Here is a 21,476-nt window from a genome sequence, read left to right as displayed (position 1 = left end):
AACCCCAAGCTCCCAACTGAATCTACAGAGCTAGGAACCCAACATTCTAATGTGTCATCATGAATATCAACATTCCACATGGTGACAGCAGAGGATGAGCAAGACAGGATGAGTGGCAATCACTACACATCTTCCCCTTTTATATTTTTATAAAAAAACAACTAAAATGTACAATGTACACATAGCATCAGAAAAAAGATACACAGAGTATGATGGGAAACATGACGAGAAAGAAGAGTTACAAGGCAGGAAGGAAACCGTGTTAAGAAGAAAGAAAAGGTAAAAATATAATTGGAGAATAGAAAATACGCTAAGATAATAGAAGATAAGCGAAGAAGAAAGAACATGAAGAAGGAGATAAAAAATGGAACATATAGGAGATAGAAGATAGAACACATCTTCTCCCTGAAAAATGACAAAAAGAAAAGGAAATCACACAGAAAAGAAGATAAAGGACTGCAAACATAAAAGACGACGTAAAGTTGAGAGTTACATCCTAAACACAACTGTTGGCCAGACAGGAGTGGAGATGAAAACCAACGAACGTCAGAAACAACAGCATAAATAAGAGCTAGAATAATGAAAGAAAAAAAATACTCCTAACAGAAGAATAATTGAAGCTTCAGAATAAGAATGGAGTACGAACTTAATTAGAAGAAAACCTCAATTGCCAGGAAATTTCATGAAATAACACCTTTGCGCAAAGAAGAAAAACTGGCATGAGAATAGAAGAAAATCATAGAGCTCTAGAAAATCATAAAAAAAATTATTTTGTGCACAGAACCTGAAATTAACATTAGAAACCGGTATATGTAAATAACATATACTTTCATCAGAAATACAGAAATAAGAAATATTTCATTATAACTTGAACACTTATCATAAATGCAAATGATATACATTCCTGAAAGCTACTGGAGGAAACATATAAAGAACAGAACATTCTATCATCCTTTCATCCCTTCTATTGTTTGAGGCAAAATAAGATCCCAAAAGAAATCAAGGAAAAGTAAACTACTCAGCTAAGAACCAACTGTTATGCATGAGATGATCAGCGCAAAGTAAAAATAACAATCAATCACAATAAATTGTAATGAAGAAACCATCAACTGCACAGTAAATTATTTAAAATGTAAAGCTGACAAAATTACACACATAAGAAAATAAAATAATAAAAGTATTCACCGTTGTCCATGAAAGGAACTGGAAAAGAAAAGATCCCACGACGATAATTATGCAGTGAAGGAGGATGATTTGTCAAGGTGGTCCTGTGAATATTAACCGTGTTGAATGTTCAAATGAGATAGAAAATGGAAATCCACTAGATGGCACTGTAGAGTTAAATCTGCCCTTGAAGAAAATCCAAATCATCGGAATCCTTCGAGTGGAATATCAATCAGACAAACGTAGTTAAATATTGTCACAGTCTGGTGAAATGTTGACCTTGAAATTTAGTTCGTTGCAGAATAGGAAGGTTGAAAGTATAATTAACGAATTTAAAAACGGTGGTGACTTGAAGGAGAAAATATCGTAAACCAAAATATAAAGAGTTGCATGCTGTATGAGAACGGTATTCATCTTCTCAAATAGAAACGTGGTTGGCAAAATGGTTGGCAAAATAACGGAGGAAAGCATTGTCAACACGAAACTTAGGCGTAAAATGGCGGCGCGTATTACAACGCTACACCGAGTGGCTCACGGCGTCAAAATGCTCCTATGACTCTTGTTAACAAAATCAGCTCAGCATGCGTCACAGAAGGTGTCACAGGGCACGTCAGACAACAGCAGAAGCAAGGTAAGGCTGCGCGAGCTCGTGTGCTTGAGGAACTTTCAAAAAATGAAGAGGCGGTTAATCTGCCTTAAGCAAATGCGCTGTGTAACGCTGCGGAAATGATAAATAACAGTGTAGAAATGGAAAATAAATCTCCTCTATATGCACAGCGAACACCGTTGCAGCTCTGAAATCACGTCTAATTAAATCAATGAATTACAGAAAGAAAATTATTACTGTGCTGAATTTAATCAGGGCTTCTTAACTTGGCTAAGCAGGCGAATAAACAAGGGAATCCTCCTCAGAATATATCAGGAAAGTCACGAAGGTATCCTCCAGAAATTGTAGGAGAAGCCAGATGACAATAAGTACATTTCAGCAGGGACTGGCGTTTAAAGATGAAGGCGACCGATAGAATGGTCACTGGTGGGGTTCTGTAGTAAGGTTGCCAGTATGCTAGGAAGTCACTTGAAGAAATTGAAATGTAAACGGTTACCTTGTTGAAGAAAGTCCAATTGATGTCTGTTGAAGAAAGATAAAGTTGAAATGCCCAGAACGTCGCCAAATCTGTAGTGAAGTAAATGAGGATCAGGTTCACATAGGTTCTTGTAGAAATGGTATTTATTTAGTAGATGGTACAAGGTATCAAGATGTTAAGTATGATGGAAATAAAGACCAAGAAACCCCACCAGGAGCTGTGTCCCTACAGCTCAGCCCCAAGCTCCCAACTGAATCTACAGAGCTAGGAACCCAAAATTCTAATGTGTCATCATGAATATCAACATTCCACATGGTGACAGCAGAGGATGAGCAAGACAGGATGAGTGGCAATCACTACAGACCATACCCTACGAAATTTTAACAGAGATCGGGGGCCTCTAGCTTTAGCTAAAGCAGTCACCATTTCAAAATTCTCCCTCAACAAAGACCAAAATTCTTTAATACTAGGAGACACATTATGGATCCAAAAACGAGCAATACATAGACGGGCACAGGCCGCGATGGTAGAAACAAGAGATTTTGGAAGATCACTAGGCTCTGAGAAAATTTCCAACAACAACTGTTTCCCCAAAACCGGATGGTTAGGACCAACCCAGGTTGCAAGAGTGAGAGTAATATTAGACCAAAAATCCTTCAACATTGGGCATGTAAATATCATATGGTGTAGATCAGTGGCATATTCTTGACATTTCGGGCAGTGCGTTTTGGTGGTAGTTAAATTATTAGCCCATTCAGACATTCGCTCGGGAGTATAATAAAGCATAAAAATAATTCTATGTTGCTGTAGTTTTAAATTGACAGAAGTTACAGCTAGGTCAATAGTTTGAAGGGATTCCTGTATTTCCTCCTTAGTTATGTCGCAGCAAAAAATCCTACTTAACTTTGCTGCAATGTGTATGCCATCATCACTCACTATCTCAATACATTTTTTATATATTTTCTCGTCCCCTAATACAGAAAAAGTTATACAAGATCACAGAAGGATTAGACAACTCTAGCAGTCCCCTTCCACGAGTAAAGTAATCCCTAACTTGTAGGTACTTGAAGAAGTGAGTTTGTGAAAAATGGAATTCTTCTTTTAAAGATAAAAAAAGTTTGAAATCCCTGTTCATCGTATAACTGACCCACCCGTACCACACCCTTGGACTGCCATTCCTTCCCAATCTGGTCAAAGAATATATTAGGAAATAAAGGATTCCCCCATTATACAGTATAACAATGTAAATCAGGTATTGCATATGCCTTGCAGATTTCACGCCATATGTTGGGGGTATCCCTAACTACCCTAAAACGAACCAGTTTAAAATAGTTAGGGTCAGATGTTTTATACAGTAGAAAAACGGTACTAGGCCCACAAGCCAACTGGTATGAAAGCCAATTGGGGTTTAAGTCAGTTCCTCTAGTTAGGCTCTGTATCCACCCAGTAAACGCTGCCCAAAAATACAACTTAAAATCCGGGAGCTTGAATCCACCCTGGTTATATGATAATTTTAAGTATCGAATAGCTCTTCTAGCTCGTCGATATCCCCAAATAAAACTGCCCACGGCACTGTCTAGACGTTTAAAAAGAGTTGGTGGCACTTTTAATGGAATTGTACGAAGAAAATATAAGAACTTAGGAAGAAAGTTCATTTTGACCACATTACATCTCCCTTATATACTAAGAGGTTACCGATGCCAGCATCGCAACTTCACCACTACTTTCGTCAGCAATGATTCGTAGTTTAATAAAATAATATCATTGACTTGACTTCTGAGACAAATTCCCAGATAGATAGCCGTACTTGTGACCCCAAGAGTTGTTGGGGAGTGTCTAATTGAAAATTTAATATCGTCTGTGTTTTATTCACATTTAATTTATAACCGGAAAAGAACCGAATCGCTGTGCTTCGTACATTATCGCAGCCATGGCTTTAAATGGGTTAACCAAAAAGATAGCGATGTCATCTGCATATGCGGTTAATTTTAGGATCGTCCCGTTAAAAGTAACTGGAGAAATATCCCCATTAAGCATTAAGTGCTTAATAAAAGGCTCAATATATATGGCAAACAATATTTGTAATGTTATTCTGGGAGCCAGGAGTCCCTCCACCAGGGCGGTATACTCCTGCCTATGGGACAGATTTATGACATGGTGTGCCTCCAAGTCTGTTGACTCTCTTTCTGCACCCTTAGCCCGGCTTTCTTGCAGTTGCCAGACCAACCTTCTTTGTTCAAGTCACCCATGACTCGTCAAAACCTATTCCCTTCAAAACCATTCACTATGCCCCAATGGGACCTCAGTCTGGTCTTTAAGATGTATGCTCTTCGAGCCTCAGTACAACTGTTTACTTACCATCAAAACAGATTTTCTGATGGCCATAGCATCGTAGAGGATGGTCACCAAACTGCAAGTACTCTCTGTGCACACTCCCTATTCGACAGTCTACGTATGCAAACTGCTCCTGAGAACCTGTGCATCCTTTCTCCCGAAAGTAGTGACACTTTTTCATGTGGGTCAAAATATCACCCTATCTACCTTCTTTGCTCAGCCTCACCAATCAAAAGTTGTTGTACATTGATGGTACCAGAGAGTTTCGAGTGGACGATCACCTCTTCATTGGGTATGTTGGTTTGAAGAAAGGAAAGGCCAAGCGGAAAAGGACCATCCCACGATGTGCTCCTCATTTAAATCTGCTAAGCATTGGCCTGGAAGCAACCTCCTGAGGGCTTGCGAGCTCATTCCATCAGAGCCAAAGCTGCGACCACTGCATTAGCTCGCGGAGTCCCTGTCCTAGACATCTGCCAGGCAGCAACATGGGCGTCTCTGCACATGTTTACTAAGCACTACCTCCTGAACAGTCAGGTCTGTTATGATGAGCACTTTGAACGTTCAGTCCTATCAGACTTTCTGTTCTAATCTCTTTGCAGACCCACCTCCAGGGAGATATTGCTTGGGTATCTATTCTAAAGTAAGGAATCTGCAGCTGGAAGTCTCTATCAAATGAAGAAGTTACTTAACTTCAGTAACTCTTTATCTGGTTGATACGCTATCTAGCCACAGATTCTCCCCACCATGCGCACGGATAGCTGCATAGGGTCAACACTCTGATGTTAAAGTGCTGCTCACCAGTACTTAAGCATCCTTCGTGGCTCTGCGCATCTGGTGTGAAAAGACCACGAACAGAAACTGATATTGGCGTTAGTGTAGTGCCTATATAGGCAATGTGCACATCACAGCCGATGCAGAGCCGATCTTCGTCACCTACTGGTGTGCGAGGTACTGCTGAAAAGTTTCCGGATCCATTCTGACGCATGGGGAAAATTCTAATGTAAGGAATCTGTGGCTAAATAAAGTCTTTGCCAGATAAGGCGTTACCAAAAGTGAGTAACTTGTTATTCATGAGCATTGCGCCAATCTCCCTGTGTGAAACACCAATATATAAAGTTGTTGTCTTACAGTTCCTAAATATAGTGTTTTGATTAAGTGGTTTGATCTTGTAAGTCACTGCACAATCTGTTCAGGAGGATTCTGGACCTTTTACCAAATAATTTGTTGTTAAAATCATTTTTGTTACTTTCCGAATGGAATCATTCTTGATTTTTTTTTTATCTTTGGGAACGGAACACCATCCACCAGCTTTTAGAAAAGCTCCTTTGCAACCCATTAGTGGGATATTCATTCAGCATCTAAGTTGGAAGAACACATTGTTACTGCCTCTGCCTATGTCCCCGTGGATCAGCAAGCTTCAAGCTTTTTCTATGACTGAACCATGTGCGCGACTTTATAAGGAAAATATGTTTTATCAGGATTAATTGTAGATCCATCCCCCTTAATCTTTTAATATATCCCAGCATATAGTCCTTCTTAGTTTCTTCCAGTAGGCATCCTCAGTGGCTGAAAGGTCATTGCACACGTAGATTTTAAGATCCAGAGGAATCAAAAAGACTTGTAACCAAAGATCTCTAGCGCTAGTATCTTTCATAGGTTCATATGAGACTTGCTTCTGCTCATTTCATAAGGTCTAAATGATTGAGTCTTCACGAACATCTGACTGGTGGAGCCTCTGAGGGCAATTCAGCATTGTTTCTCTCCACGTCATTGGCTAGACTTTGGTCACAAAATGAAGATGATATTTCATACATAGCATATGGCTAAAGTAATCCGTGTATATGAAAATGACTGTTTAAACACAAACTATCATATAGTCTGTCTTAGGATGCAGAAAAAGTATTGCATGTGACGGTCCGAAAAATACCACTGTTGTAGAACTTTAGTTTCAGGTAATTAACTTTGTCTTAGTTTTATACTCCACAATGAGCTTAAAACAAGGTGTGAGCGAGATATTATTTACGAGGTTTCTTGTAATGTTCAGACTCAAAAGCTTGATTACTAATGGAGCTCCTCACTTGATCAACAGTCGTTTACCTGTGTTTTTTGTTAACATGCAGGATCCGTTTGCAGAAGTGCCCACTAAGTATAAAGATGCTTTGATTCAGGAGGATATCCGGCAGCTGAATATGTTCTTGGCCCAGGCCAATCTTGACATCTTTCTGCTTGAGCTGCACGAAATGATTGTGTTGAAACTGAAGCGCATCCGCACGATGGATGAATTTAAGCCCTCCTGGAGGTATAATGTGTGCCCTGTATGTAAAATCTTAAGCTGTTCAGCACCGGCTATAAATAGCGACTACCAGGAACCCACACACTGCTGCTGCCAAGGGTTCTTGTTTCTGTTTGTGTTGATTCTGCTGTTTTGTTGTACATCTTCAATAATTGTGTGTAAATGGTCCAAGGTATCCCTTTTCCCCACCCCACCCGGCCTTGTGTTACTCAATAAATTGTAACTACCACGTGGGAGATGCTCGTCCCTATAATGAATTCAACACAAGTCACTAACAAAAATTGCTCATGAAGCACCAAACATCTAAAACACAGGCTGAGTTCATGGGCATTTCTAATTGTATCATTCATAAATGAACTGAGAAAATTGTGTAATAGTATACCTTCATAGTAGAAAGAGCATAATTGTATCTATTCATAATCTCTAACTCCAGTCACCTAATTACCCCCTCAGCAGCTTTTCCCACTATCTTTGACTGGCAAACCTTGTTCTCAGCAGCTCTTGGCCAGTGTCGGACTTGCCTGTAGGGCAATCAGGCAGTGCCCGAAAGGCTGGTCTGATAGGTCAACGTGTTGTTGTTTATTTTTTTTATTGTGTCGGCTTGTTTGTTTGCTGGACTATATATATATATATATATATATTCTCTATTTGTTTGCTGGACTATATATATATATATATATATATATATATATATATATATATATATATATATATATATTCTCAAGTAATCCCTACGCGTAGATCTGTTCATGCCTGTATCCCGTGCAGTAAAGGAATTAAGAAAATAAAAAAAGCGCAAAAAGGTTGCAGAGAGTGCGTCCTGTTTGTCCTTCCGGCTGGAGGGATTACTTGAGAATTTGAAGCGGCGTGGCTCTGCCGCAGGGATAAGCACCCACGAGGAGCGCTGCAATTTCCCGGTGACTGGGAACCGTAAGAGTGGATATATATATATATATGTGTGTGTTTTATTTTTACTGTTGACTCCCTTATATCTCCACAAACTACCTGCAGTGATCTCAAATCTATGCAGTGTTCCATACCTTGAAAACACTCGTACAGTGTATCTTTACAAATTCAAAACTGCCCCAGTTTGCACACACTGGTTTTTTTTCTTAGCAATTAGTTCACTAATGGGAGCCACTTTACTTTGGTGCTCAAGCCTATTTTCTGTCCCATTCCGACTCTGGCCTTGTCTGACGAGCTTAATGCTCAGCCCCTGTACACTACGCTTTGACTTGCCACATGGCATTTGCTTCCCTCTTTTACCCTCTTTCTGAATCAAATCTCTTTGTTAAGTTTGAGAGGTATCACATACACCCACCTACAACCAATGGGCAGGAAGGGGGGTGGGCATCTGGGGGGAATGGGGGATACGAGAGGTAGGAGGGCAGACAGGGGAGGAGCTTGATACCAGGAAGTAGTACTAGTCCGCCCTAGAAAACAATGTGAGAGGGCCGCTGAGAGCGCAAGTATCGAGATTAGCAATGTCGTCCTCACTGCCCTTGGGGTACATCACTAGTAGGCGTGCTGCCTGAAGAGCTAGAGTAATCGCCTTGCTTCTAGAGGATTTCAATGGATATGCCAGGGGGTTAAAAAGACCCAGCAATATGTAGCTTGGAATGCAGGGGATCTCATTTGAGAAGATATCACCTGTGTCTCGGAGGACCTCCTCCCAGTACCACTGCAGTTTGGGGCAATGCAAAAGAAGGTGGGTAAGGGTGCACCACTGCCCACAGTGGCGCCAGCACAGACCCCTAGCGCAGGCATTGCTTCTCGCCACCCTGGCTGGGGTGTAATACCAGTAGGAAGCCATTTTCAGTAAGGACTCTTTCCTGTATCGCTAATAGAGGAGGTGTGCACCCTGTGCAAGACATCAATCCACTCCTCAGGCATAAAAGTACAGCCTAATTCGGTCTCCCACATTTTTTGTGCTGGGGATTTGCGGTTATCGGTAGGGGGAGTTAAAGAGCGGGAAGATGTCGGAAAGTAAGTGTTTATCGTAAGTCTCGGTAAGCTGTGTAACCCAGTGCCTAGCTGCAACTATACCGCCAAACTTTATTGTCTGGGAGGCCGTAATGATCTCTTGTGTGAAGTCAAACGCCCCTAAGAGGTCAAATAAGTCACTCACCTGCTTACAGTTCGCTGTTTGCCATTCCTGATACATATCAAAAGAGAAACCCTTTCAGAGAGGAAAGGGATTCCGGGGAGTTTAATTAGGAGGTCCAGAAGACCATGCTCCTAGTGATCAATACAAAAGATAAACAAAGGGCTTGTGTTCCTTAGTGAAAGTAAAGAGTGGGAAGGGCACAAGATCTCACTTTTGTAGAGTGTGCCTAAGTTGGGGTGTCGGGAGTGGACAGTCAACAAGACTGTTCATGTTGCCCTTATACATCCCCTAGAGGATGCCATGCTTCATCATCGGGTGTTGCTCCTCGTTGGGCTTGCGCTGCAAAGCCCAAAGGGTCGTTTTTGCAGAGATCTATTTCGAGGTTTCCGTATGGATGAGTGCAAGTGAGGGAGCTTGTTACTAAAGTGGAGTGTTGTGTGTGAGTTTACAAACTGGTAAGGGAATTTCCTAATACAACACTTTATTAATAGGTATACCCTTCCAGGGATAAAAAGCCTATACTAGGTAGTGGCTACCTCAGGTTAAATAGAAAACAAGGTAGTCAATCGTGTAGAGACCGGTAAGGGAACTGCGCTTCCTGTCTAAAGTGTGGGACTTAATGGTGGTCACCCCTCTAAGAAATTGTAGTTGTCGACATGTTTCGCGCCGATGTTGGTCATAAGGATCCGGTGTGCTTCGTCAGGATATGATCTGTGGGTCGCCTGAACTGCCACCCTCAACTGGCCAGCTGTGGAGACACAAACTGGTCATCTGGGTATAAGGATCCCATGACAGTTAGCTGCATGTTGTGTCGTCTAGTGAGGGTGCCTGCATCTAAGGTAATGGGAAACACGGGGTGCCCAATGAGCAACTTTGATGGGGAGCATAAATGATTCATTTTGGCCCTCCGCATGAGCTCCCTCCAAACCCACACTGTGGACACCACTATATCAATCTGCACCCAGGGTCTGGAAAAGAGCCATCTGTAGAGGGCACGGTGCAGCAAGAATGTGCTCAGGATCTGTATGGGCTTGAAACAGCCAGTAGTGCACAGTTGTTCTTGGGCACTGTAATAGTAGTGGTCCATATCTGGGGCACCCAATTCTCCCTGTTCGAAAGGTAGAGTAAATATCTACCAGGCTCTCCAGGTTTGACCACCAGCCCACGCAAGAGATAACAGACGCGATTGGAGCTGATTTCTGAAATAGAGCGGCATGGGTAGCGGCAGATTTATAAATAGATAAAGGAATTTAGGGAGAAGCACCATCTTGGCAATTGTCAGCCTCCTTGTCAAAGAGCGGGAGACCATGCCAGCTCTCCACATGATCATCCAGCCTTTTCATCAAGCTCCCATAGTTGTCCCTCCGGAGATCCTCAACATCTACCTAGATACTTCATAGGGCCATCTACCCATTCAATCGGGCATTCAGGAGAACATTTCATTGTTGCATTTGTTAAGGGGAACAAAATGTACTTTGTCCAGTTGATCTGATCCTGACAGGCTGATCAATGGGTATAAGTTGGTCTGCGAATCTCTGACGTACATAATGTCATCACCGTACATGGATACAAAGATCCTATGAGGCGTGAAAGAAAGGCCACGCTACGCATGATGCTGCCTCAACCGCACCACAAGTGGCTACATGGAAATCGCAAACAATGTTGGTGACAAGGGCATCCTTGACGAGTCCCCCTTGTCACCAGTAAGGAAGGCATGATCATTCCATTGTCCCTTACCCGGGCTGCTGGTTGAGTATACAATAACTCAATCGTTCAAAGCGGGTGCTCACTCCAATGTGTGACAGAAGAATGAAAAGATAAGGCCATTCAAGCGAGTAGAACGCCTTAGTGGCATTCAAAATACCACTACTGCCCTGAAGGATGGTTCAGTAGTGTGAAGAAGGGCAAAGAAAGTGCGCAGATTATGCCACGTTGATCTATCCTGGATGAATCCTAATTGATCTGGACATACTATGGTCAGGAGCAGCGGGAGCAATCTCGAGGCAATCAGATTAGCCAGGATTTTATTGTTCATATTGGTCATTGCGAGAGGGTGATATGAGTCGCAGCATCAGGGATCCTTACCTGGTTTAAGAATTGTTACAATCATTGCCTGTTTAAAGTCTGAACGGGAGACAGTCTCTAGTGATTCCTTGTACATTGCGATGAAATATGAAGCCAATAAATTAGCATATTCTTTATAAAATGCTGCCTCCCATGAGGCCGTCCATCCTTGGAGGTTTGTCAGCCGGCATGGGGCTCTAAACCCGGACTACCTCCACAACAGGAAATGGTATATCCAGGTATTTCCTATGGCCATCCTCAAGCCACAGTGGCTGTATAGAATCAAAGTATGTCGCAAGGTCTGGGAGAGGAGAAGGCTGCTGTGTCTGATACAGGGAAGAGAAGAAATTAGTCATTGCCCCTGCACCGCCTAGGGGCCAATGCGCTCACCAAGATGCTCATCCTAAAGCTTCACTATGTAATCACTTGCCCAGAGTTCACGAAGCATTTTGAGCTAATGTCTTAACTGCTCTGTCACCCTCACCATATCTACGTGCACAGGTCTCTTTTCCCAGATAGTGAGTTTCCCTCTGTGCCGCTTCCTCAAATTCTTCCAGCTTACCCTGGATAGATGCCAGCACCTTCGCACTGCATTCTGAAAAGTACTGGAGCTCTAACTCACCAATCTCCTGCTCCAGTCGTGCCAGCTCGTCTCGCAGCACCCTAGCTGCTTCTCTATGCACCCCTTATCACAGCTGTAAAGGCCTCTACCACAGGGAGGAGTGCCCTATTTCAGAGTTACCAGTGTGCTCAAAGAATTCTGTTATTGCGGTTCTAATTTCCTCTCAGAATACTTGGTCCTGCAGGGCAGCTAGTGGGAACCTCCAGGCAAAAGCACTCCTGAGACTCCTGAGGATGACAAGCTCGAGCAGGACCAGGGCATGGTCAGACAGCTTTCGAGGCAGGTAAAAGACTTGTGTGGCCCATGCGTCAGCATCCCATGAAGCCAATCAGTAATCAGTACAGGGCCATATGGAATGCGCCGCTGCAATGCATGCGCATTCAGTTACATTTGGGTGGTGGGAGCGCCATAAGTCAGCAAGTGCAAAGTCATCTGTGATCATACGCAGCTGGGCTGCTGCTCTCGGATGTGGGCACCTGGAGTCACTCGATCTGTCTTCGTCTAGTTCTAAAACATTAAAGTCTCCCCCCATAGGATCACGCCAGGTCCCAAGGAGCTAGCTACGTGCCACATCTCAGTGAAAAATAGGGGACATCAACATTCGGTCCATAAAACTGCTAATAGCATGACCGACTTACCCTGTAAGATACCAGCAAGCATCACATAATGTCTCTCCCCTCAGGGTCACATATCACATCGTATGCCCTTGCGGAATAGCATTGCTACTCCGCGCACATGGTTCGCGTAACATGCCACGTGTCTTTCTCACACTCAGCCTGCCTGCAGCATAACCAGGGTGCCTTTAGTGAGATGAAGCTCCTGCAAGAGGTAGATATCTATCGAATTTCGCTGTAAGTAAGCATGGACGTGCCGCACTTTCTGCTGATCATTAAGGTCACGGACATTCCTAGTTAGGAGCTTACATGGGTGCATGTATGGTAGTGGTGTATTGTGTGGGGTTGCACCATCCAATCACCAGTTGCGCGTGCATGCCATCGGTTGTCTTGTAGGTTAAGTTTACATGGTGAGGGGATGTTGAGGAAGGGTCAAGAAATGTAAAGAGGAGCCAACCAGCTGCAGCAAACAGTACCCAACAAGCGATCCCCCCCCCCACCCCCACCTCCCACTTTGGCCTCCTAATCAGACTACATTTCGTTGACCCTCCCACAGTGTAACACCGAACAGTAGATGTGCAAATGTTGCCAGAAATTCATCCTGCTGGAGCGAACTAGGGGTCCAGCTCACTTCTCTGTCTCATCGAGCTGGATGGCCAGAGAAACCAATGTCATGGGGGACGCAGGTGCACCATGAAAGTACTTAAGCATCTGAAAGAAACACGTTAGTTAGATTCCTCACCTTAGAATATCCCCAGGCGTCAGACTGGATCCGGAAGATTTTTCGTCAGCAATACCCCTTGCGCGTCGCTAGGCGTCGTGCGCCGGAATGACGTCGTCGGAGTACTTAGACGCCGCCCTCGCGCGCTGACGTCAGTTCTTCTTTTTTCCGCGCCAGTAAGCGCAGATCCGGGAGAGCTACCCCTTTTAGTTTTTTTTTACTAAGTTTTTTTTTATCCTTTTTGATCTTGTCTCGACTCCGGTGCCGGTAGGATGCCAGGTTTTAAAGCCTGTGCTGACTGCAACCGCTTGATGTCGGTTACGGATCATCACCGCCGGTGCCTTTACTGTTTGGGCCTCGACCACGACGCGGAGTCGTGTTCGGACTGCAAGGCCCTGACCTCGAAGGCTAGATAGGAGCGGTCCCGTAAGCTTCTCCACTCGGCTCCGCGCCCCTCTTGATCCCGGTCCAGGAGGAGGTCCAAGGATCGGTCGCGGAGCCGCAGCCGACGTCCTCATCGATCGTCTGGCTCCAAGTCTTCGGGTAAGTCGAAGCACTCCAAGAAGTCCAAGAGGCGACACCGCTCTTCGGACTCCCCTCGCCGGTCGCGCGACTCGGCCGAGGGTCAGGGTGGTTCCACCCCCGCGGCTCCAGCGGAGCCGCAGGCGCCGCGCAAGTCCCCATACCCGCCGGTCCCTGGGACTGACGCGACGCCGGCGGAAGTCAGTGCCTTCCTCTCGGCCATGAGGCACCTGGCTCCGCCGTCGACGCCCGCTGGCGCGCCTTCGGGCCCCGTGGACCCGACTGGGCAACCTTGCATGCCGGCGGCTCCGGCCCCGGCGCAGTCGCCGGCTCCGGCCTAGACGCCGCAAGTGCCCGAGGGACTCGTCCCCGCCGACGCCGGTCGACCTCGTCACGCCTCCTCCGCCGGCGTCGACACCGGTTCCACCTCCGACGCCGGCTCCGCTCGGCGTCGTGCCCCAGTTCAGCCCCGCTCCGGACCCGGCGCCGTTACGGCGTCGATGGACGCCGCGTACGGCGCCGCTAGACACACATTATGTCTATCGTCCGGCTCCGATCCTTCCTCCTGTTTACCAGGAATCGGATGACGGGGGCGAATGGGAGGGGTCCGAGGATCCTATGGCCGTTCAGGCTCCGCTGTCACAGGACTGGGCAGATGAACTGGGGGAGGCCAGTGGTCTGGATACCTCACCAGACACTGGATTCATCTCTCCTTCGACTGTGGCTTCGGAGGAGGGTGCTGCTTTCTCTGTGGTGCTGCGCAAGGCGGCCGCAGCCCTTGGGCTCGAGCTACCTGCCGTGGCTGTGAGAACTAACGTCCTCACTGAGGTGCTTCAGTCTGCAGCAAGCTCCACAGAGCCTCTGCTGCAATTCAATGAGGCCCTCGTTGACGTTCTGAAGGGCACCTGGTCCAAGCCCTCCACAGTGCCTCCTGTGGACAGGAACGTCGCCAGGCGCCACCGCCCTGCTCCGGGCGACCCCAGTTTTCTGTCCCAACACCCTACCCCCGAGAGCCTGGTTATCCAGGCTTCTACCTCCCAATCCTCATTCCCGACCTCTCCGCCGGACCGGGATTCCAAGAGACTGGAACAGTTTGGCAAAAAGCTGTTCTCCTCCCTTAGTTTGGGCCTGCGGTCCTTGAACACCGCCTGTCTTTTGGACCGTTATTCCCACTCTCTGTGGGATACGGTGGAGGACGTGCTGCCCCTGTGTCCGGAGGAGGTCCAGACACGACTTACCCAGGCTCTGGCCGATGGGAGGGATGCAGCGCGACATGCTATCAGATGTGGGCTTGACACTACGGACTCGCTGGGTAGGGCGATTTCTACCACGGTGGCGCTTAGACATCACGCCTGGCTGCGGTCCACGTCCTTTTCGGGAGATGTCCAGAGCACTCTCATGGACATGCCCTTTGATGGCACTCGCCTTTTTGGTGAGAAAGCGGACAGTGCGCTGAATCGCTTTAAGGACTCCCGGGCTACGGCCAAGTCCTTGGGCCTCTCGGCCCCACGGTTGCAAACTTCCGCCTTTCGCCCCTTTCGCGGCCAAGGAAGGGGTGCCTCCTCACGTCCGCCTAGGCACCAGCCGCAGAACCAACCTGCGCGCGGTCGCGGACGTGGTTTCCGCCGAGGCGGTTCTGGAGGACGAAGCGGTCAGCCCACATCCACCCCGGCAGCATCCGCCTCAAACCCTTCCTAGTCCGAGCTTTCAGGCCCATTCCACGCCAGTGGGCGGCAGAGTTCGCCATCACCTGCTCCACTGGCGGTCCATCACATCGGACAGGTGGGTGCTGCAAATCGTCCGAAGGGGCTACTCCCTCCCCTTCGAGACGACCCCTCCAGCCATGCCACCGCAGCACCACCGTATCTCGGGGGATCATTTGAATCTTCTCCACGAGGACGTTTCGGCCCTCTTGGCCAAGGGGGCCGTCGAGCGCGTTCCGAGCCCAGAAGTAGGTCGTGGTTGTTATTCCCACTACTTTCTGGTTCCCAAGAAGGGCAAAGGGGGCCTACGCCCTATCTTGGACCTCCGGAACGTCAATGCCTTCCTCCGGAAGGAAAGGTTCAAGATGTTAACTTTGGCTCAGGTTCTAGCTGCCCTAGACCCTGGAGACTGGATGGTAGCGTTGGACTTGCAGGACGCATATTTCCACATCCCCGTCCTGCCGGCCCACCGGCGTTACCTGCGGTTCACGGTGGGTCAAGAGCACTTTCAGTTTACCGTGCTCCCCTTCGGCCTTACCAGTGCCCCTCGGGTGTTCACGAAAGTGATGGCGGTGGTCGCAGCTCATCTGCGCAGATCAGGGGTTCCAGTCTTCCCCTATCTCGACGACTGGTTGTTGAAGGCGGGCTCGCCCCAGGCAGTCGTCTCCCACCTCCAGACTACGGCGGATCTCCTGCATTTGCTGGGGTTTTCCATCAACGTGCCGAAGTCACACCTGAGTCCCTCTCAGAAGCTCCTCTTCATCGGAGCGGTTCTTGATTCGGCGCAGTTCCGGGTCTATCCGCCGGAACAGCGGGTCCGGGATATTCAGGCCCTGATTCCCATCTTTCGGCCTCTATCCTGGGTTTCGGTCAGGCTAGTGTTGCGGCTTCTGGGGCTGATGGCCTCCTGCATTCTACTAGTGCATCACGCCAGGCGGCGCATGCGGGCTCTGCAGTGGGACCTGAAGTTTCAGTGGGCCCAGCATCACGGCAACCTGTCCGACCATGTCTTGATCTCGGAGGGCACTGCACAGCAGTTGCAGTGGTGGCTCACGGACCGTGATTGGGTCACGGGCAAGAGCCTCTCCCTTCCCCAACCGGAGCATGTCGTAGTGACGGATGCGTCCCTCCTGGGATGGGGTGGCCATATGGGAGAGGCGGAGATCAGAGGCCTCTGGTCTCCGGCGGAGTCTCGCCTCCACATCAACCTGTTGGAGTTGAGAGCGATCCGACTTGCACTGAAAGCCTTCCTACCCTCTGTCAGGGGAAGTGTCGTGCAGGTGTTCACGGACAACACCACCGCCATGTGGTATTGCAACAAACAGGGCGGGGTGGGGTCGTGGACCCTTTGTCAGGAGGCTCTGCACCTCTGGACGTGGCTGGAACACCAGGGCGTCACCCTAGTGGTTCAACATCTGGCGGGCTCTCTGAACGCCAGAGCAGACTCAGCCGCCGGTGCATGATGGATCACGAATGGCGCAAGGTCTCTTTCAGCAGTGGGGAGAGCCTTGGTTAGATCTATTCGCCACCGAAGAGAACGCGCAATGTCAGCAGTTCTGCGCGTTGAAATTTCCAAGGCGGCACTCGCTCGGCGACGCTTTTCGTCACAAGTGGAGTTGCGGTCTGTTGTACGCCTTTCCGCCTATACCACTTCTGCCCAGAGTGCTGAAGAAGATCAGGCACGACCGGGACCAAGTCATCTTGGTGGCCCCGGATTGGGCACGAAGGTACTGGTATCCCGAGCTACTCAGTATGAGCGTGGATCCCCCGAACCGACTGCCTCTTCGGGAGGATCTTCTGTCGCAGCACGAGGGGACGGTCCACCACCCGAACCTGTCCAGCCTCCACCTCCTTGCATGGAGATTGAGCGGCGACAGTTGATTGCATTTGACTTGCCTCCTGAAGTCTGTGATATCATTCTGGCAGCCAGGCGTCCCTCCACAAAGACGGTATACGCCTGCCGGTGGAACAAATTTGTGGCATGGTGCACAGCAAAGGCTGTGGATCCCCTTTCCGCCCCTCTTTCTGAGGTCCTCCTCTTTCTTCTTTCTTTGGCCCGGCAGGGCTCTGCCCTGGGCACCTTGAAAGGTTATCTTGCTGCCATCTCTGCCTTCTTGCGGCTTCCTGATCAGCCTTCTCTTTTCAAGTCCCCTGTAGTTACACGCTTTCTAAAAGGCATTACTCACACGTTCCCTCCTGTCCCTTTTGTAATGCCTCAGTGGGACTTGAATCTTGTTCTCACATTTCTGATGTGTGCTCCCTTTGAGCCTCTTCATAATTGTCCTCTTCGTCTGCTGACGCTTAAGACTGCTTTTCTGGTAGCCATCACCTCGGCTAGACGGGTGAGTGAGCTCCAGGCTTTATCATCAAAGCCTCCTTTTCTCTCTGTTCATCCGGACAAGGTTGTCCTTCGGCCTCGTCCCTCCTTTCTTCCGAAAGTGGTGACCCCCTTTCATCTTGGGCAGTCTGTCACCTTGCCCACCTTCTTTCCGCCTCCGCATCCTTCCAAAGAGGAAGAGAGGCTCCACCGTCTGGACCCAAAACGTGCGCTCTCCTTTTATCTGGACCGCACAAATCAGTTCCGGGTGGACGACCAACTTTTTGTTGGATACGTGGGTGCTAAGAAGGGGAAAGCTGTGCACAAACGGACCATCTCTCGGTGGGTCGTTTTGTGCATCGAAATTTGTTATTCCTTGGCAAAAAAGGACCCTCCTGTTGGGCTGCGCGCCCATTGTACTCGGGCCACGGCGGCTACTACTGCTTTGGGACGGGGTGTCCCTTTGCAGGACATCTGTCAGGCAGCAACGTGGGATTCGCTACACACGTTTGCCAGGCATTATTGCCTTGACAGCCAAGTCCGGAGGGATGGCTTCTTTGGCCGTTCTGTTCTGCGTACTGACATCTAGGGTTAAGGCTATCCCTTTCAGGGCCCTAGAATTTTTTGGCGCCAGTGTCGGTATCTTGCATGGCTCTGCGTTCCTGGCGCGGAAGGCTATGTACAAGAACTGACGTCAGCGCGCGAGGGCGGCGTCTAAGTACTCCGACGTCATTCCGGCGCACGACGCCGACGACGGACGCGAAGCCGCAGACGACGCCTAGCGACGCGCAAGGGGTATTGCTGACGAAAAATCTTCCGGATCCAGTCTGACGTCTGGGTATATTCTAAGGTGATGAATCTAACTAACTAATGTTTCTTACAGATACATCGTTACCGAAGGTAAGTAACTTGTTCATTAGACTCAAAGAGTTACTCCCATGCACTCCATCTCCTTTCACAGCAGTGTAGCCGCACGGGTTGCTGCACATCTCGATGCTATCAGTGACCTCCGCATGACGAGGGGTACAGAACTGGAAGCTTTCTTTTCAGTTTGTGCCTGTTGGTGAATAATAGTATGTCTAGATACAGGGGAAGATGTTCTAGCCTGGACATGACCCCTCCTCCAAGCAGATCACATCAAGATCACATTGAGCAGTGATAGAGTGGAGCTAGTCATTGTCACTAATGTGCTCGGAGCCCACTCTTCCTAGGTGGGAGTGTCTTGGCAAACTTAGCCGCAGCCATGGCGTCAGTAAAGTAGTGGCTCTTCCCCTGATGCATTATCCGGGGTTTAGCGGGGTACAGCATAGAGTAATTACCTTGGTACACTGGAGGGTGCACTTAACTGGCAGCAAGTCTCTTTTGGCTGACTATACGGCCATCATAAAGTCCAGGTAAATAGATATTTCATTTCTCTGGTAGTGGAGTGGATGTCTCTCACTTGCCAAGCATATGGCCACAGTCCGGTCCCTATGATTCAACAGCCGGGCTATGATAGGGCGAGCCGGAGTCCCCTGTGGAGGCCGCTGACCAAGGGATCTGTGGGCTCATTCTACAGAGAACATGGCAGATAGTTCCTCTCCAAAAGGGTATTGAAGCATCCCCTCGATGTAGTCCTCCTTTCTGTTCATGCCTGTCAATTCAGGCACCACCAAGATCTGAAGGTTGTTTCTTTTCAAACTGCCTCTTAAATCTTCATTTTTATTGAGGATCACCTTCAGGACCTTCTCCATTCGCAGTAGCTTTTCTTTCTCTACAGACTTGCCATCTTCTACATCTGAAGTGTGATGTTCAAGTTAATCCATCCTATCACCATGCTTGTCCACCTTTTCCTTAAAATGGTCAAACCTGTCCTTTAATAAGTCAAATTTATGAATCTATGGCTGTAAGGCTCGGTTCAATTCAAGAAACAGCTTTGATATCAAGATCCAGGCCTGAGTTAACCTTGCTAATCCACCCCGGGAAGGGGTTTCAGCAGGTGGATCCATTGTGTGGGTTTGCCAACGGTGTTCGAAGGTCAGTTTGTCTTGTCTAGTATCTGCTTTACCCATCATCCATGCAGCAAGCCGCCTCAGGCAGCAACAGCCCGTACCAGGCAAATGGCAATTTCAATTTGCTGCTACGCAGTAATGCTTTCTAAGGTCCTGCCTCTACCCAATCAGCTGTCAGCAGGGGGTCACGAGCAGACCCACATCTCCTCGGATCTCAGCAACCATCCAATAGAGTCCACATGCATAGACAGCGGAGACACTTCTGTACGTTCCCGTCTATAATCAGCTCCCTAGTCACAAGGCCTTGCCTCACCCAGGGTCACCGGGGGGCATGAGCAGGCCAGAGCCCCTTGCCTCAATGTATTGGTCAATCTGATAGAGACTACTAGCCGCAGATTCCTTCACGTAGAATTATCCCCAGGCGTGAGACTGGATCCGGAAAACTCCTTGTCCAGCATGCCGGAGGGACAGCATTACGCGGCTCCGCCCAGGCATCATCCGCGCACGTGACATCAGCGAGATCACATAACTCCCACCCCGGCACACCTACATCAGTTTTTTTCCTTTTCCGCGTGCAACGTGGATCCGACTTGTGCTCTGGGCCTGTTTAGGCCTTTCCCCTCTGCTATTGCTGCGTGTGTGGGAACAGTGTGCGAGTGCCTTCGGGCTTTAAAACTTGTTCGTCGTGTGGTCGCCTCATGTCGGCGACGGGTCCTCACCCCATCTGTATGTGGTGTTTGGGTGAGCACCACGACTCCACTGATTGTGAGGCTTGCCAGCAGATGAAGCCGAAGTACCGGCGTGAGCGCCGGAGGAAACTTCTGTCGGCTCGGGTGTCCAGATCGGCGGCGTCGTCTCAGCCGGCCCCTGAGGAGGGTTTTCGGACCCGCGGCTTCCCTCGCCGGCTTCGATCCTTTCCCAGGTCGCAAGTGCGCCGCTCACCTCTTGGTAAGTGTCGTACTTTGTCCCCAAGGGTTGGGTTCCAGCCTGTCGGGGGCGTGGGCTCTCCATTGGTGGTGCGGCCCCATGTGTCGTTCCCTTATCCGCCGTTTCCCGGCGTGGGGGCGACCATAGCCCAGATGGAGACATATGCGGCGGCTTTGTAGGCCTCGCTGGCTTCTCCTCCACCTCCTTCCCCTCCTGGGATGTCGGCGGATCCCTTGTAGTGTGTGGGGCCCTCGCGGCGTCGCCGGCGGCTCTGACCCAGGCGCCAACTGTTTTGGATCCAGGCTCGGAGGATGTGGTGCTGTTTGGGTGTTCCCAGGAGGCACAGGGTCAGACTGATTTGCATATGGCCATGTCTGAACTGGGGTGGCAGAGTGGGCTAAAGAACGGTGATGGATCAAACCCAGATCTGTTGACTGGGTGTGAGCGTTTGATTGGTTCTGATGCTCCGTCCATCACCACCCCCTTTTGTACCGCTGTTTGTCTGCGGCCCTTCGGGGGTCCCTCCTTCGGACCACTGTGCCTCTGCTTCGCCGCAAACTCCCACGGGAGTCCCTGTGGTCTCGCGGGAGGTCGCCGGGGCTCGGGTCGCATCCCCGAGCCCCTCTCGGTCTTCGGGACAGGCGTCGGCCTTTTCCGAAGTGATGCCGCCACGGTGCCTGCGGCTGCTGGCCCTGGTGGCGCCACAGGGGTCAGCAGAGGACCCTTCTCGCCCGAGCCCCTCTCGGTCCTCGGGACAGGCGGCGACCTTGTCCGAGGCCGAGGTGACGCCGCTACGGCGCCGGCAGCTACTGGCCCTGGCGGCGCCACAGGAGTCGGCAGACCCCCCATCTTGCCCTGTCACGAGTCACGGCTGGCAGGGGTCTCCTCGTTCCTCCCCGGGCCCTTCTCGTCCCTCCACGCAGGCGGCTGCCTTGTCGGAGGTCAGGTAGGTGCCGTCCCTTCGCTGTGTGCTGTGTTGGAGGACGCCTCTGCATTTCCTCCGGCGCTGGTC

At 49.0% G+C, this 21,476-nt stretch overlaps 1 protein-coding gene across 2 annotated transcripts in view; it reads left to right on the top strand.

Annotated features, from left to right (window-relative positions):
- Window positions 1-21,476, top strand: part of RNF213 (ring finger protein 213) — a 2,329,248-nt gene that overhangs the window by 2,300,716 nt on the left and 7,056 nt on the right. For both annotated transcript variants that reach the window (XM_085617427.1, XM_085617426.1), the window contains exon 65: window positions 6,704-6,882. In XM_085617427.1, the coding sequence (XP_085473553.1) occupies window positions 6,704-6,882 (179 nt within the window). The remainder of the gene's footprint in view (window positions 1-6,703; window positions 6,883-21,476) is intronic.

The sequence above is a fragment of the Triturus cristatus genome, chromosome 7 (genome assembly GCF_964204655.1).
Source record: "Triturus cristatus chromosome 7, aTriCri1.1, whole genome shotgun sequence".
NCBI classification, from domain to species: Eukaryota; Metazoa; Chordata; class Amphibia; order Caudata; family Salamandridae; genus Triturus; species Triturus cristatus.
This window is presented reverse-complemented; position numbering and strand designations above follow the sequence as displayed.